Consider the following 16020-nt stretch of genomic DNA (forward strand, 5'->3'; position numbering starts at 1 on the left):
TTGGATGAATGTGATAAGTTGAAAGGCATGTTTTATTTGCAGGGGTTACCTATCTAATTTAGTAAATGAGGTTATGCTGGAAGTAATAAACAAGCGAGAAAGGGAACGTTTTTTACCTATATTAAACCAATTTGATACTGACATGAATATTAATACTGAAAACACAGGAATTCCCACCTTTCCCAATGAAGTTAGTCCTAACAATCTGTATTGTGTTGAATCTAAGACACAAAATTTTAATACTGCATTTGTGACAACTTTTAATAGTTCCAGTAGGAATATTGCTGATATACTCTCCAAGAACTGGTTGGTAATGGTTAATAGTAAGGATATTGGAGAATCTGTGGGATAAAAACCCCAGTGTTGTTTATAGAAAGGGAAAATGCCTAAAAACTATTCTGGAAACCACCCCAAAGGGATGTTTTAGTTGGTCTTTGAGTAAGTGTGGAAGTTGTAACTATTGTCCATATGTTAAGGAAGGCTCTAGTTTCAATATTAATAATACAATTGTAAAGTTAAATCAGAAGTGTTCATGTAATACTGAAAAAAAGTGTATTGTGCATTTTGCTCAAAATGTCCCTGTTTTTATGTTGGAAGGACGGAGAGGAAGTTCAAGAATCACATATATGAACATCTCTGGGACATAAGCAGTAAAAATATAAAAAATGCATTGGTAAAGCATTGTTTAGAATTTGTGGACCATAATTTTAAATTGGCTATTATTGAGGTCCTTATCCCTGATAAAAGAGGTGGTCCCTAGTCACTTATGTTAGAAAAACATGAGGCCTTATGGCAATTGAGAACAAATGCCATACGGTGGCCAGGTCTTAATAATGCATTTTTCACAGTCCTGTTTCTTAAAGTCGAAAGCTTTAGACAGATGCATTTTAATGTATCAGATGAATTTTATATAGATTTTAAGGTTTTTATGGGCTTTAATACTTTTTATGGTATTTATTTTGTCGTGATTCCTGTATATATAGTGATTATTTGCTATAATTTATTTCATAATTTTGCTATATTTATAAATGAGAACTGTGATTTAGCTTTAATTCTGTCATGCATATGTAATGTACTGAGTGTGTTGGTAGGCTTGTTGTACTAATTAGGAGCGTAGTACTGATGACATTACTGATAACCAAAATAGACAATAAACCATTTTTATCTGAAGAACTGAAGAAGTCTTTGAATTAACAGAGACAAAAGCAGTTATTGTGCGATTTTAACCCGTAAGGAATAAATGGCTTTTACTTGTGCTACAGCATAATATTGTGGTCCCTGACTCTGCTTGTGCCTTTTCTATTGGTGTGACCTTCCGTACTTTGTGGATGATCCCAGTTATTCTCATTATGGGTAATATGTCATGTTCAACCATAGGACAGGTCATGTTCAACCATAGGACAGGTAAGGCTAATCTGCAACCAAGTTGGATAGGTTATTTAAAAAAAAAAAAAAAAAAAAAGGAAATTAGCTAGATAAAGTGGCCTGCAAGAGCAGCTAGCCTAGTACTTAACCTTACCTCCGAACCTATAATCTTACATTTCATATGCACATACAAAAATGCATAAAAAATTCACCAAAAACTTGGAATGCAATAGAGATCAAAATCTTTATCACCAACACAACTAAAGTGATACTCGCCACTACTTAGCACCTCCCCTCACTAGTTTGAGTACCCATTCTTAGTAACTTCCACGAAGGACATAGAGCACAATTTGAGCAATGCTATAATAAAGTGGCTAAATTTGCAGCAAATGCTCCTTTCAGAACCCACTGCTGTATAGCACTGAAAACATAAATTGGTTAGAACTAACCCTTCAACTAGCATACAGAGCTTCTTCCCACCGACAACATTAGCTAGCTATCATCTGCTTGACTATCAGTAAATACCATTCTATACAACTATGTTCGTACTCCATTATGATTCAGTGAGGAAAACCCTTTCTGTCCACAACCCTATCAAATCTGCAGGGCATGATCTATATTTGTACCATGTTGGTAAGGCATGGAACTCCTTATCTATATCCATCAGGTCAACACCCTCCCTCCAGTCCTTCAAAACCATTGTGAAATAGTTCTTAGCCAAAATCTGTCTCTGTTTTTGCTCGACCTCATGATAACGATATTCCTAAATATGAACAAGTTCCTAGTCATAACTTGCACCTCCTTACTCCCTATTTTTGTTTACTTCCTAACTTTATCTAGATACATATCTTCATATTGCAATTCCTGTATGTATTACACCAGTTTAACTTTAACTTCTAAAAACTGTCTAAAATTTCTGTAATAATTATATTATTGGGGTCTATATTATGTCCTCGAAAATGCAGTTCAGCGAATGTCATTTACATCGAAAATGCCAGTCAGCGAACCTGCTCTTGTGGGGGGGCTGTGCTACCCCCCCCCGCTAATCATATATACCAACTCTGAGATCGCACTGCAGTGAGAAAAGGGCAGATATTCTGATCTTCACTGTAATGTGATCTCATTATGAACAGTTTGCTGAATGGCATTTTCGATGTAAATGCCGTTTGCTGAACCGCCTTTTCGAGGACAGAATATAGAGCCAAATTATTGTTTTATAAGTTGTCTTTGTTTTACCTAATTTTGTCACATTGTGTCCGGTTTGGTATAATTATTTAAACTGTAGCTGTTTTGTTTTATTTTTGAGGCATTTGAAATTGTTTTCAAAAAGTGTTTGAAGTACTGTAAAACTTTTCTCCCTGGGCCACCAATAAAAATGGACACCCTCCCAGTAGTAAACAAATATCATGCTTGACCTTGTCCTTACAAATGTTTCCTCTGCCTACACCCCACTAATATAATATAATATTACAAGTTGTGATTGCAACAACTATGCAAATGAAAACCAAGAATTGCACCCAGATAAGGAAATCTGTGGAAATAACTGGCCATCCATACCACAACAAAAATCATCAGACTGAAAAAATATGAAAGCAATACTACTGGTATTAATTACTTTATACTGCTCAACTATGCCTGATTTTACTTCATGTTATATTATATTTCTCCTTATAAAATGTTTTGATTTTCTGGTAAATCACTGAAGATCACAGTCAGACATTCAATTTTCATACATCTTAGTCTTTAGGAAATCCATGTTGTTGAAAATCCTGTTTTCCTACTAGCATGAATTAGGGTAATGTTTAATACCCGATTTTGGACTTGTATAGACTGTGGTGGTTATTAGTCTAGTATAAACCGACTTGTATAGACTGTGGTGGTTATTAGTCTAGTATAAACCTACATGTTATGCACAAAACATGACACAGCAGTACACTGAATGCATCATTCATGCTTATTCTTCCCACAACATATACTCCAAATTCAAGATTTGACATGAATAATGAGAGATTTTAAATCTCATATGTAAAAAATGTACACTAACCTGTAGCATCCTTCAGCATGCTTGTAAACATGCACCAGAATGTCTCACTGGAGCCACATTCTTATGGGAAGTGGACCGTTGTTTCAGTACAGCCAGCAGGAAAACCTACCCAGTATCTGAGCAATAGAACATGGCCATAATCACTGCCACATACAGCACCAGGAGATGAAGTGACAACTCCTATTTCACAACCCCTCAACAAAACTAATTCTAAAATTATTGTCACTATCCACAAAAGGAAAACAGAATAAATATTGTAAAAGAAATAACTAAATAAAACACATTAAAACCTTCAACGGCGAAATTGAAGTGTATTAACCCACCACCGAGTTCGTGCAGGAATGGACGTGCCCGCTGTGATTGACATGCGGGAGGGCGGAGATTAGCAACTGCAATGTGCCGTGATTGACACGCAGTGCTAATGTAATGGTAAATCCGTGTCATGTAGCAGAAAGGTTATACACGTTTTCACATTACATATAATTACTGTTATACGTTTATAGGTATAATGTTTTCTGTATTTAGGGTTATTCAAGTGATTTAACAGTCTGTACATCATACATCTGTTGGAGAAAAGTGGGAGACCCTACTTCTGGTCATATTTTACTAGCATGTCTTAAAAAAAAAAAAATCAACTAGATGGGATGCATGCTTCTGGAAGCTACTGTCACCAGACTCCCATATTACCACTACTCATTAAGTCACGGGAAAACTCTACGCAACCTGCCAACCAACATCAAATGTGTAAACAGGTAACTCGACACAAAACCAAAAAATACATTGTTAAAAATCACGATCATTGCTTTCGGGGGAGGGTGGCTGCTAACTTACAACATACTGTAGTTGGAAGTTCTGCCAAAACAGATACAAAATTCATAATATAAACACACCCCTTTAACAATCAAACTGTACACAAGTATTTTGCAATAAGCATATAATTACTGCTATGCGTATATATGTATGTTTTCTGTATTTTCTTTATAATTTTGCTAATCTGTTTGTTGGTCTATATTACCTAGTGTTTTGGTGCCATCTTTCAATCGAACGGTGGGAGGTGCAGTCAAAATGGTCACAGGTGGGGTTTGGACGGGGCTTTCTACTGCACATCTGGTGGGTTAATGCACTTCAATTTCACCCCTTCAATAATGACCACATCTTCTCAGCTGAGCTAAAATCCTGCAGCTCCAAGCAAATAGAACACGGTAAACCTCCTAGAAAACCAGACTCCCAAACAATCGGTGAAAAAAATAGCCATTTAGCAATGTAAGTAACACTCCACCATTATCACAAACACACACTGAAATTACTGCACACTCAGAGTGCAGGAAAACTAGCAACCTGTAAAAAAATTAAACCTGTAATACAAAGATTTGGACTTTATAAACCATGCAACATGGAAACAAGTATGTTAGATACATACTGTTCACTTAAATTTCTCCAGTAATGAAACCAAGCACAAGAGATGCCATCAACAAGCGCACAGTTTAAATCAGAATCTCCCATACTTAAAAATGTTCACTTACCTGTAATGTCCAAGTTTGAAGTGTAAACAATTTCCATTAATTCCTCGAGCAGCCATCTCCTACAAAGCTGACTCCCTCTCCAGATGACTTGCACAGACTCTGCAGAACGGCTTAAACAGTAGGATATCGCCACCAGGAGTGGCCTTAGGTCAACTGGTGCCCTAGGCAAAAGGGCTGCACAGCTCCCCACCACCACACCCCCCAGTGCCCCCATGCTGGTCTACCTACACTAAATAAATATTAGAAAAGTGCCCCTACTAGTGCAGCGCCCTAGGCTGCCACCTAGTTGGCCTGTGCCTAAGGCCGGCTATCTACAAAACTTACTCCAACATTCAAGTCGCCTATAGAAAATCATGACAGTCATTTATAATCCCACTGTTACCAACCACAAAAAGTTAAATTCTTACAAAAGTAGTAATTTAATAAAAAAAAAAGTCAGCACTAACCTCTTATCCAACCTTCCCTTATGTCTGTGAGTTCCACAGCCGAGTGTAATTCTGTATAGTTTCACACTTATTATATAAAACAGCATACCCACCTCCAAACAATTTAGACAAGACTTGTCTCTCCACATGATGCACATAGACAATATCTGAGTTTACTATGTAATGAATAGATTACATTGATTAACACATTCAGATAACTACATACATACTACAGGATGAGTTGGAGATATATAGGTGGAGAGTTTTCTAAATACCTTCCCAACTTCAGCACCATTGTTACCAAATAACATTTTTAAACTTACATTTCTAGTGAAATGTCCAGTAAGACATCAGTAATGTCAACAGATTTGGAAGGTATTAATGAAAGACTACGATTTAATAAAGATATTTCACTATTAGTTAAAGTATATTTAGATAAATTAACTACTAAGTCCTGGTAGTCGGTTTCAAAACTTTCCTCTGAAACTCGTACCTGCCCTCCGATGTTTTCCGCTTTCTTGTATTCCCCTGTGGCAACCAACTCGGTCTGTCCATTTGTCGAATCGGTAAAGGGAAAGAAACTGTTGTATTCCAGATAAGTTGGTCTCCAGGCGTCGCATTTATCAAAATGCTGTCATTGGATATACGAGGATACTCCTTATTCAGTGCCTCTGTCCCTAATACTTTTGATGCTGAGTCCAATGCACCAGAAAAGCCCTCTCCTCCATTACACTCACCTCTACCCTCCGAAGCATTGGCGCTGATGATGACATATATCCAACAACAGCATTTGATTTATGGAGCCGGCCTCCATCTTTATAGAGCAGCACCTTAGACCAGTTGTTGATAATACAACAACTATACTTAAGGACACACAACAGTTTTTAGAGAGCCGTGGTGCATATCTTTCTTCACATGATGGAACTAATGAAGAGCTGTTAGTGACTCTAGATGTTGTATCCTTGTTTACTACAATTCCTAATGATGCAGGGAATGGAGTATGTAAGGCTGTACTTTATTGAGAGAGGAATATCAAGGGATCTGGTTATTCAAATTCTTACGCTACTTGATTTGGTACTAAGCAACAATGTATTCATGTATAATGATGCCTATTATTTACAAAGAAAAGGGGTTGCAGTGGGCACCCCTTGTGCCAACTCATATGCCAACCTTGTGTTGGCTTATTGGGAGAACACCTATGTCACAGCCAATACAATCTATGGTAAAAACATAAAATTCTACAAGCGTTTTGTGGATGATGTGCTTTTTTATATGGGATGGGACTATGAATGAACTAACTGAATTCATTGAATACATAAATGGGACAACTAATTTTCTGAGCTTTGAACATAAAAGTTCAGACAATATGATTGAATTTCTAGATGTGCAAGTGCTAAAGAAAGATGGAGTGATACAGTCAGAAATAGATAGGAAATCTTGTTGGAGAAGTAGTATTCTACACTGTAACCGCATGCACCCACAAACATGTCTATGGTAATATTGTGGCGAGCCAGACCTTGAGAATTTCTCGTCTCGCCACAGAAGATGAGACTTTCAACTGTAAACAAGAGATGTTAGCTGGCAATCTCTTAGCAAGAGGTTACAGTAAGAAAGAAGTAGAAAATATCCATTGTACTAGCCATTCCATGAGAAGAGGGAAGGGCAAGCCATATGACATCAAGGCTATGAAGTCACTGAGGGTAGTAGAGGACATCAAATTGGTGTAAATAGGATCACTATCCCTTAAGAACATGAAGATCAAGGATATAATAAATAAGAACTGGAGTATTCTCACCACGGATGACAGCATTTCTGATATAGTGGGTAATAATCCTAGTTTTGCCTTTAGGAATATGAAATCTTTGAAAAAGGTTACTTTGTTATGAGAGCAATGGTAACAATATTATTTCATCTAATAGGAAGGGTACACTCCCTTGTAGAGGCTGCCATCGATGTACATATATGTCTGGAAATAGTGTTTTTACTCATCCAGACACAGGAAAGGCTTTTAACTTTGATTTCTATGCTGATTGTAGGTCGAGAGACTTAGTATACCTGGCTGTTTGCCAGGTATGATTTTGTTTCTATGTAGGAAAGACTAATAGAAGTCTCAGGGAACGTGTGAGGGAACATGTATATGCCATCAACAAGGAGGATGATCACAATGCCCTAGCTAGGCATATATTAAGTGTAGGAACATCACACTTAAGTTTAGTGTACTGCAGTTAGTGAAAAGAACAAATAGATTGGGGAATATAAAAAAAATTAGACAGAAGAATGTGAAAACGGATGGATTATTAGATTACAGGCACACAAGGGACGAGGACTTAATGAGAAGGTTACTTTAAAACTTTTTCTAGCAGCACGCCCCTATAAGCACTAATCTTATGAAATTGTACATTATTATATATTTTTATTGAAGGGTTTTAATAGATTTGTCTATATATACTTAGAAAAGTCTGTTATATATATTTATTATGGAATGAATAGAGTTTATATAATATATACATGTTTTATATATATATATATATATATATATATATATATATATATATATATATATTATTTTTTAAGTGATTGGTTATTTTTATTGGTGAGTGTATTTAAAGAGAAGGTTTTCTGAATGTAACTGTTTTGAAGTCTGATGAAGCGCTGAGAGAACGTGAAAGCGCTTACTTGTACTGCAGTATTAAGAGTTTTTTATCGGCCGTGGTGAGCCCTCTCTGTTTTTGCCTTTGATTTATTATGTTGTCGAACATTTCAGTTTTCGACAACATAATATAGATGCACTCTGATACAAGAAACACCCAGAGCTTTGTTAAGATCTGATGCAGCACCTGAAAGGTATAAAACAATTTCAAAGCCAACTGGACTAGACTAGTTAAACGTAAGACTGTCTAGAATTCATGTATATCTCCTCTCTGTCCAGCCAGACCCACTGTTGATGCATTTTTAACACAAGCAACTTTACTGATACATTTTAACACAAACATCTGCACAGATCAGTGTAAAAGTCAAATGACATAACATTATTTACAAAACTCCAGCTAATTATGCTGGCATATATTACACATAATTTGCCCTTCTCTCCCTGACAGATGGCACTACCTCATATCATCACACACACTATCAAATTAACAGCAATACTCTACTTACCAATGAAGTGGTAAGGGATCTGGGATCACAAGTAGATTGCAACCTTAACTTTGACCACCATATGTCTGCTGTAGTAAGGAAGGCTTTCTGTACAGCACACTTGATTAGTAAAGGCATCACCTCTAGAGCAAAAGAGGTTATAACCACCCTATACTCGTCACTATTCAGGCCCATAATTGAGTATAATGGCTCTGTTGGCATGTACCATACAAAGCACCTGCAGCAACTGGAGAAACCTCAAAGGTTTCTAACGGAGAAGATCAAGGGACTCCAGCAATTGCCTTACACAGACCGACCAAAGTCCCTGTCACTATACTCTGTATCATACAGATGTCTTAGTTGAGACTTATACCTGGCATAAAGAGCAAACTCCAACCCTCACCTAATAAACTTACTGCACATCTGCAAATCAAATAGGGCTAGAGCTACCTGCTGCAGGGGCATAAATATGGTCTGTGACATGAATAGGATGTGCTGGAGGAACAAATTTGTCTCATAGCAACTGCCACGTCTTTGTAGTAGGCTGCCAAGTGTTATGAAGCAGAGCACTTCTATGACACTGTTCAAAAATAACCTGGATGGGGCTCCATAAATCCTTACAGGGGATGGTGCCCACAGCCCTCCTTGACATGGGCAGTCATCACTAAATACAATCCCTGGGTATTGACTACAGTATCTGTGGTATTACATTGGGATGAAATGTTGGCATTCTATTAGAGAAGTACCTCGTGCTCAGTTCTGTGCAGATATGGGTGTGTCTTTAGTGATTGACAGGGAAATGGGTGTGGAAATGCCTGATGACTGGCAGGCATGCTAATTCGCATGGCACTAATGCTATCCAATGCACAGTTAACCAGTAAGTAAATATTACATATAGTCTGTTTTTTCAGGTGGGCAAGCCCCCCTGCACCTCCTACTTCTTTACAATGCTACCAAGTTTTTAAAACACATTCAGCCAGTGAAATGTTGTAGTCTGTACTGTACTAAGAACCTGTTTAGTGGTTTACGACACCATGGATTTTGTGATGGTCCTACAACACATGTAAATACTGTGCAGAACAGATTACCTCAGCCTGATTGAAATGTAAATATGTCTAAAAAATGCTAAGAAAACGTACAAATAAATACAAAAAGCCACTCCTGTGCACCAACAGAATGCATTAATCAATATTCATTTCGAGACAAAAACGAATATTCAGCAGATTCCATAGAATTGTTGGCCTGGGGGCGAGATTAGGGCAGGATTTGGTACTGCACATCCTGCAAAGTACTTCTCTAATAGATGGTCTAAATGTCTAGGCTTGAAATGACCTTTAGGTTGATAGTCTATTAACCTCCAATGATCCTATATACCGAAGTCATTCTAGTCCTAGGGCAATGATAATTATGAAAATTGGGGCATGAATGGGTAGGCTTAAAAAGGTTCTTTGGCCATTAGCTAACTAAGTTCTTATGATCATATCAGGGTTTACTATAGTGAGTTGAAAATGCATGAAATTGTTTTCCTTAGAAAGCTGTGAAACAAAAACCAGTTGGAATCCAGGAATGCATATAATAACCAAAATCTGTGATAGTGGAATATGGAAAAAAGGAAGGAAACCGATTAGCAATGAGCTTCTCTTTAGAAAAGATGCACCATAATCAAAGTTTCATTTTTCTGATGTTATCTCTACCAGCATGGAAAACTGCTAATAGGAGTCTATGTATGTTATGTACTGCCCAAGTAACATAAAATAAAAATAAATAATAAAAATATATTACTTAGGTCAGCTGTAGTTCATAATACATTTTCAGCCAGTTTAGGCCTAAATCATTTACTCACATATTCATACCCACATTTGTCTAAGCAAAGGCCTGAGCTTTAGCAAAGAATCTCCTTAAATGTCAGAAAAGAACAATCACAAGTGATGGTCTTTAAATGTTTGCAGACTGGTCCCAATACAACACAAACACAAGCTCACAGGATCATAGATCAAGCTATTGGCACATCATTTTAGCCTTCATCTACCATCATCACTAGTTACAACACAAAAAGCACAGCCAGTTGGGGGTGGGGGATTCGCAGCTGGGTTTCTGTGAAGATACTGAATACCATTTGTGACCCTCGGCCATCTCGTTATTGAAGCCTTGCTACTAAATATTTAATTTATTTATGTGTCTGTATATGTATTTATGTATGCATATACGTCTTTATTTAAATTAAGGAAACCAAAAAGTAATCCATTTTCAAGCATAAACCATAAAGGTGCAATACACATGCACACAAGCATCTCTAAGCTCTCCTGAATTTGGAGGATCTCATCTAATATGTTCTCAAACTTCGGTTCCATCCCTCCTAAATTTAGAAAGTATTTTGAGTTGATAGCACCAATAACAGTACCTAATATGGAAGTTTTTGTCAAATTATTTTTTCTTTGTCCATAATTCCAAACTAAAAGTTACAAGATATGACACATATACACACGCAGATTGTATTAACAGATATGCATCTATTTACCCCATTAAAGGAGTGGGCCACTGTATCCCTTTTTTCAGGATCCAACTTCTTACAAAACAAAAAAATAATGTTCATTACAATTTTTCTCTAAAAATACTTAACAATTACAAGTCCGTACACTCAACAAAACAAATATGTCTAAAACTGTCTGATCAATAAAAAATGGTCTGTAGCCATGGATATGGCCTTTGCCACTATCTCCATTAGCAGCTTGGTGGATAAGGGCAGACTGAGGCAATGTAGAAATCGCTATGTTTTGCAGTAAATTTTCAAACAAACTGATATGAGATCTGAAAGATGTATTTACACAATGTCAATGGAGGGAAAGCCCTCACATAAAAGCGCACTTCTAATGTCAATACAGTTGTCAGTAGCACACACAGTGCACCTATCACACACAGTTCAAAGCAAACACAAATTCTCATATTCTGAGACAGTTAAACATAACCTCCTTAAACCGCAAAGACCTCCTAAATGAAATACACACAACAAACTCCTTCACCAACTATGAACACACACTTTTAAAACACCTACAGTACATCTCATGGAGCCTCTTCCTCTAAGCCCATAAGGCAAGCCACCACAGAATCCAATATTCTAGCCATTGGAGACTCCTTTGTGAGATGCACTGATGTCCCTCTCACCAGACTGAGTAAGGAGAAAGTCATGGTCAGTTCCTTATCAGGGGCAAGGGTATACCACATTAGACAAGAACTCAGGTTATTGGACCACAATACCAGTATGACTGAGTCAGAGTCCATGTGGGTGTAAATGTCCTGAGATATACATCCCTAACTATATGAAAAGAGACATTGGGGAGCTCTTGGAATATCTGTCCCAAGCTGGTACGAGCCTAGTACTGAGCAGCATTTTACCTTCTCCAAAGATGATGCCACAATGCGAACAGAGATTAGTCTCTGGTGTCATTCTAAGGGGTAGGGGGTGTAATATTTGTCAGCACTGAAGGAGCTACTACACAGACAGGGACTAAAGCTGAAGGTGTCTCAATTTACATCAGAAATAAATATACCAAAAGGCTTGTCAAACAGGACAACATATATATATATATATGTGTGTGTGTGTGTATGCATATATATACATATATATATAATCGTCATACTGCGGTGGTGGTGCTGCGGTAGCATTGTCGCCTCACAGTTAGACTTTGCCCGTTCGATTCTCAGTTAGAGCGTCTTCTGTGTGGCGACATGCGTGAATGGGCGTTCCTTCGTTGAAGGTTGTGCGTTAGGCCCGGCAAGCCAACACGTAAAAATCTACTGCCAATCATTAGTGGACCGGAGTTCTGCTGTGGCATAATGGCTGTGCTGTGAATAATGTGAATCAGGGTAATATTTACAAATTATACCTGATTTTGGACTTGTAAAGACTCTGGTGGTCATTAGTCTAGTATAATCCTATGAACCTACTACTTATGCACAAAACATGGCACAACAACATACTGAATACATCATTCGTACTTATTTTTTCTTCCTACAATGTGTACTCCAGATTCAACATTTGACATAAATAACGAAAGTGAATTTAAATAAGCTCAAACATAAAAAGTACATTAACCTGTAGTATCCTTCAGTAGGCTTCTATGCATGTACCAGAATGTCTTACTGGAGCCATGTTTTTGTGGGAAGTGGACAGTTGTTTCATTTGAGCCACCAGGAAAACCTACCCAGTATCTAAACAACAAAAAAAAAACATGGTCATAATCACTGCCACATACAGCACTAGGAGGTGAAAGTCATAACTCTAGTTTAATGACCCCCTCAACAAAATGAGATCTAAACTTATGTCACAATCCACAAAACGAAAACGCAATAAATATTGTATAAGAAATACCTAACTAAGACGCACTAAAACCTTCAACAATTGCATCTTCTCAGTTGAGCTAAAATCCTGCAGAGCAACACAAAAAGAATATGGTAAACCACCTAGAAAACCAGACTCAAGCAAAAAAATGAAAAAAAAAATAGCCAGTTAGCAATGTAAATAACACCGCTCCATTAACACAAGCACACACACACATTGAAATTACCGCACACTCAGAGTGCAGGAAAACCAGCAACCTGTAAAAAAAATAAACCTATAATACAAAGCTTTACACTATATAAACCATACAACATGGAAACAAGAAGCACATAAAATATTGGAAATTGACAACTGCAAAATCTTCAAAAAACGTGCGCATTAAATTAAAAATAATGTCTTTTCATCAGAGTAGCAACTGTACAATCTACCAACAATTTAAATGTGTAATGTTCTGACTTCCGAACTAAAAAAGAATGTGTGTGTTAATTTAAAAGTGATGTTTTAATTCTTTTTGTGTTGCAACTTAAAATAACATTAAAAGTATTTTTATTTTCTGTTGATATCTTGACAAAAAATCACATTTAAAGCATTTTTATTTGAAATTCATGCTGTTACCTGCTTATTTGCCTTGACATTTAGAGATAAATCCAATGGATTTCATAGGGAATTTGGAAGGTATTGTTCTGTAAAGACTTTGTAAGAATATATCAAACTGTTTTGGATATAACAGTAAACAAAAATAGCCAGAAAGAATCAATATTTTGAGGACAAGCTTCTTAAAATTCATCAGTAAAGAGTTAAACAAATCCTTTTTTTTCACTAGCCTTGTTCAGAAGCCTTCTTCAGAAACACCTGCTTTAATTGATCCATCAATCCATTATGATATGTGGACTCATCATTCTGGTAGTGAGTACATTATCTTATGTTTTGTCGTTATTGCAAGGTATCATGAAATAAAACAGAGCATGATTTTAGAAATCAGTGAATTGTCAATGTTTTTGAAAGTTTACGTGCTTTTAGCAAAGAAAAGCGTGATACCAAACAATGCATCCTAACTACCTTGCCAGTAACCTAATTAGTGCAATTAAACCTTTGTTGATTGACCTAATGGATGCAAAGTTAAAGTACACATTCTGCTGGCTTAAACTGACACTGAACATGTTCTAAATTTTGGAATTTTAAATAAGAATGATTTTAGAACATGTTCAGTGTGAGTTTAAGCCAACAGAATGTGTACTTTAATTGGGCATCTATTAGGTCAACCAACAAAGGTTTAATTGCACTAATTAGGTTATTGTCAAGGTTATATAAGGGTAGTAGTGCAACATTCAGAGTTAAGTTTTTTGACGAAAAAGAACTGGTTGTATGTCAGCGTTAAATCTTATATTGTGGTTGCTGGTGCTGTGGCTATGTGAATAAAGATTGTGATTTGTGGTGGAAACAGCTATCCAAGTGCTTTTTGGGATTTATTGGTTATTGTTTGGGCACTTTTCCTCCTTTGTACTTGTTCTGTTCAGTTCTTCAAAAGTGGTTATCCCACAGTAAAGCATACACGTGGAATACAGGTCCTGTGATAAGGCCAGCACTTGTAAAACTCACACGACACTGGCAAATTCTTTCCAGCATCATAACCGTAAGTGTGCACAAGTTCCCAGACTGGGGGAAGGAGTTCATAGGTAGGTACTAGGCTGTCGGCCCAAGGGCCTAAGTAAGCCTAGCCAACAAAGTTCCCTGGCTTACGCCAACCCAAGAAAGTTAATTTCCTGTGCCCCTGTCGAGCAGAGCCACAGAAGTGATCCCCGGGATGTATTTCCTATTTCCCATCCACTCATCAAGATTTTTCTTGAAGAGTGTTAATGAGGAACTTTGACATAGATGGAACTTGTTCCAGAGTATGGGAAGTCTCTGGGACAGGAATCTATCCCTCCAGCAAGTCCTGTTTATTGTGGTGACAAGGATTAGGTCCCTAGAGCATGTAGCTCGGAGGGATTGGGATTTCTTTAGGTGTAGCATGTCCAACAGCTGTGGGTTTGACATAGCTTTATATGTTAGGCAGAGATCGCCTCGGAGTAGGCGATATGCTACAGAGTAAAGCTGGAGTTTTTTTGAGATTATCAGTATAGGACATCTGTTTGAGGCCAGTAATTCTCCTTGTGAGGTACTTCTGTGGCCTTTCCAGCTTCTGCAGACGTCTTGTGAGGTACATTCCAAAAGGGGCGTTGTACTCTATAATGGGTCTAATGAGTTTCGAGTAGAGGGGGAAGAATGACCTCTTTTTTTCCTGGATGAGAACCCTTTTGTGATGAGGTGTGCCATGTAGAAGGATTTCCTGACTACTGTGGCAATGTGATTATCAAAGGAGAGACCACTGTCCACCTGGGTCCCAAGGTCTCTTATCACATATTTGGTGTTAAGAAGACTGCCGCCTATGTGGTAGTTCATGGGTACAGAGTTTTTACCAAAGGGGATAACAATGCACTTTTTGGCATTGAGCTTGAGGCCATGGCTCTGACACCAGGCATCTGTCTCAGTGAGGCCCTTCTGTAGGATGTCCACATCATTTGGGGACTCGACTATAGCTCCTAGTTTGCAGTCATCTGTGAACTTTGTTAGCCAGAGGCCTTCTGTGTTAGCCTGTACTTCAGAGAAGTAGAAACCAAACAGGAGAAGCCCCAGGACTGAACCTTGTGGTACTCCACTTGTCACTGGTATGAAGTCAGATTTGGAGTCTGCAACTTTTACAGTGTGGGATGGTCTTCATGTTTCACTGTTGCAGTCATCACATTTGGGTTGTCTGTTTCAGTAGCCCTCATTCAGCCTGATTATCAAAGTCTTGGGTCCTGCATCGGTTGCGGTCTCATCTTCTGTGATGTCAGGTAGTCAGGGGTATAAAGCATGCAGCCGATGCCATTACATCAGTCTTTCTTGCCTTGCGGTGCCCAAAGCAGAAGCAGTTCGCAAGTGCTGGTCAGCCGACTCCTGAAATTTTCATTTTCGAGTTTCAGAACCAAAGTCTTCAACTACAGCTAAGTACTCCATTGGGGAAACTTTTTCTTGCACTAAACCGATGTCAGTAACAGTAATTGTATTTCTTGTGGAAAGCAAATACCTCACAAAGATTTTCATTTGTACTGTATTCCTTGCCTAGGCCCTGACCACGACGTACCTCGCTGTTGGTTTTGTGCCTTA

General features: G+C 37.8%; 1 protein-coding gene across 2 annotated transcripts in view; it reads left to right on the forward strand.

Moving 5' to 3' along the window:
• LOC122799937 (CD276 antigen-like) overlaps positions 1–16020 on the forward strand; it is a 200020-nt gene that overhangs the window by 29911 nt on the left and 154089 nt on the right. For both annotated transcript variants that reach the window (XM_044069344.1, XM_044069345.1), the window contains one exon: positions 13655–13737. In XM_044069344.1, the coding sequence (XP_043925279.1) occupies positions 13711–13737 (27 nt within the window). In that variant the 5' untranslated portion in view covers positions 13655–13710. The remainder of the gene's footprint in view (positions 1–13654; positions 13738–16020) is intronic.

Source organism: Protopterus annectens, chromosome 4.part0, assembly GCF_019279795.1.
Source record: "Protopterus annectens isolate FY-2018-M chromosome 4.part0, PAN1.0, whole genome shotgun sequence".
Lineage (NCBI taxonomy): Eukaryota > Metazoa > Chordata > Ceratodontiformes > Protopteridae > Protopterus > Protopterus annectens.